The sequence below is a fragment of the Epinephelus fuscoguttatus genome, linkage group LG20 (assembly GCF_011397635.1).
Source record: "Epinephelus fuscoguttatus linkage group LG20, E.fuscoguttatus.final_Chr_v1".
NCBI classification, from domain to species: domain Eukaryota; kingdom Metazoa; phylum Chordata; class Actinopteri; order Perciformes; family Serranidae; genus Epinephelus; species Epinephelus fuscoguttatus.
In genome coordinates, this window is record NC_064771.1 from 1,288,920 (window position 1) to 1,291,133 (window position 2,214).

Sequence of the window (2,214 nt, forward strand, 5' to 3'; positions counted from 1 at the left end):
AATTTAAGATTTTGCAAACAGATGCAGGAGACAACATATAAATTCTGTATTATGTCTTAGAAAAACTTAGAAGATTAAAGGGGTTTTAACTATTTTATTATTTAGCTAAGATTGGAGGCTACTAGAAATACAGAAAGGCACATACATGTCGTAAGGTGTTTCTGCATCATTTCCTCATTTTCCTTTTGTTGCCATATTCTAGAAAGACATATGTTGCAACTGCACCATCAAATGTTAATAGCCATCAAGACAAGAGCAATGCATGTGCAGAGACACTCACAATTTTTAGTTCACAGAAAGAACATCAGATTTCATGAATCACATCAAAATAAATATGTGAAATTATATGAAAAACGTATTCCATAGCCCAGACACCTCACTTTTGTATTTCTTTCTAGAAATTTTGCTCTTAAACTACAAATTAACTAGATTTTTTCTTTTCTTTTTTTCTTTGAAAAAACAAATGAGTAGAGTTTCAAAAAGCCTTAAAATTCAAAAATTATTACAGATTATAATGTTAAATGAGGATTATAATTTAGAGTATAATGCATTATTAACTAATTAATTTATTTCCTTTCTTTGGTATGATATTCTGGGTTAACCTTTGGTTGAAATTGATCTGTTTTTGACTGTGATAAAATTTTTGTGAAATAATCTTTGTTTCTCAAAATGTATGTAACCAAAGAAAAACACTAAAAGGGTTCCTCGATTTGGAATCTAGAGGGAAACTCGAGTTTGAAATGGCACCTTCTTCTGATGATAGTAAGCCCAGGGGAGACACCATTATATCGCAACAAATTCTCAAAGGATGTCTTTTCAATGAATTAGGTAGACTAAATATGCTCTGTTTACAGGCTATCGCCAACGCTGAATGTGGTTGTGCAAAGCAGTAGAACCACAAAGGTAACTTGAGGTTTTGAACTGCGGGGGGCAGTGATACGCCGCGCGGCGTCTAGGCTACCGGAAACAGAAAAAAAAATGAGGGGATGCAGGAAGTAGACGAAGAAGAAGCACCACCGCGACCACCACAACCACAACATCAAGAGCTCGACATGGCTGCTGACAGTGATGTAAGTTTCCTTAGCTAACTATCTCGGCTTAAGAAAGCGGAATAGTTGTTTAAACGTGCATCTTAGAACATCAACTGAGTTTGTGTCATATCGACAACTGTGTGTTTCTGTTGCAGCCCGAGTCCGAAGTGTTTGAGATCACCGATTTCACCACCGCGTCAGAGTGGGAACGGTAAACCAGTCATCACTCTAATGGCACAAACTGCACTTTAAGTTGTAGTTATTATTTACAGTGATATACAACACCGTGTACGGCAGTGACTTGCTGCCATCATGACACGTTGACAGAGGGGTTTCAATGGGCCCAGATCGGTCCGTTTCTGCCAAGCCGTGCCGTGCCGTGCCGTACCGCACCGTGCAGCCCCTCATCGGGAGGCTGTCAGTATACAGCTATCTGTGTGGTGATGTACTGAAATGTTAAATGTGTGACAGATGGGCTTCTCTAAAAGTTTTGTATTTATTGGGCTCATTTCATGTAGACCATGGGCCTCATTTATAAACGTGGCGTACGCACAGAAGCAGCGGAGTGATGAAAAGCAAGAAGTGTTGTGAATTTGATATCATTGTGTAAAATAAAGACAGATATGACCTCTCATGTTTTATATATTAAGAGTGCACTTGCAAAAACGGATAAACATGAATAAACTAACAAACGTGTCTTTAGCCCTATTCGGACGGGATTAGTTTTACATAGGGACGGGGGTAAAGTAATAATTACCAGAGATTTTAGTCCCGTCCCAATGTGCCATGTCAGTAATCATTACCGCATGATGTCAGTAAAGATTACCGCGACTTTTACCTCCTGTAAAAGGGTCCCGGACAATTGCCTCAGGTAATACTAATCCCATGCGAATAGACCAGCAGTAAATATGTGTGTTAGGGCCAGGGTATGAAATTAACAAAATATTTTGGGGGCAATTTTGGCCCCCACGGTCTAAAAAATGGGGCATTTTCGAAATGTTTGGGGGCCATCAAAAAATTGTAATTATGTTCTAACAATAAGCACATGAAAAGGAAAACCAACTAAGATAGTGTCTTCACTCTTCAGTAGAAACCACTAAATGAAATAAATAATGGGTTACATAAAGTTATAGTTGCAAAATATCACTCAGATTTCCTATAATTCAACCAGTTTAAATGTGAT

General features: G+C 38.1%; 1 protein-coding gene across 2 annotated transcripts in view; it reads left to right on the plus strand.

The window, feature by feature from the left end:
• The first annotated feature begins 967 nt into the window (after positions 1–967).
• rab3gap1 (RAB3 GTPase activating protein subunit 1) overlaps positions 968–2,214 on the plus strand; it is a 134,074-nt gene continuing 132,827 nt past the window's right edge. For both annotated transcript variants that reach the window (XM_049563869.1, XM_049563870.1), the window contains exons 1-2: positions 968–1,070; positions 1,187–1,242. In XM_049563869.1, the coding sequence (XP_049419826.1) occupies positions 987–1,070; positions 1,187–1,242 (140 nt within the window). In that variant the 5' untranslated portion in view covers positions 968–986. The remainder of the gene's footprint in view (positions 1,071–1,186; positions 1,243–2,214) is intronic.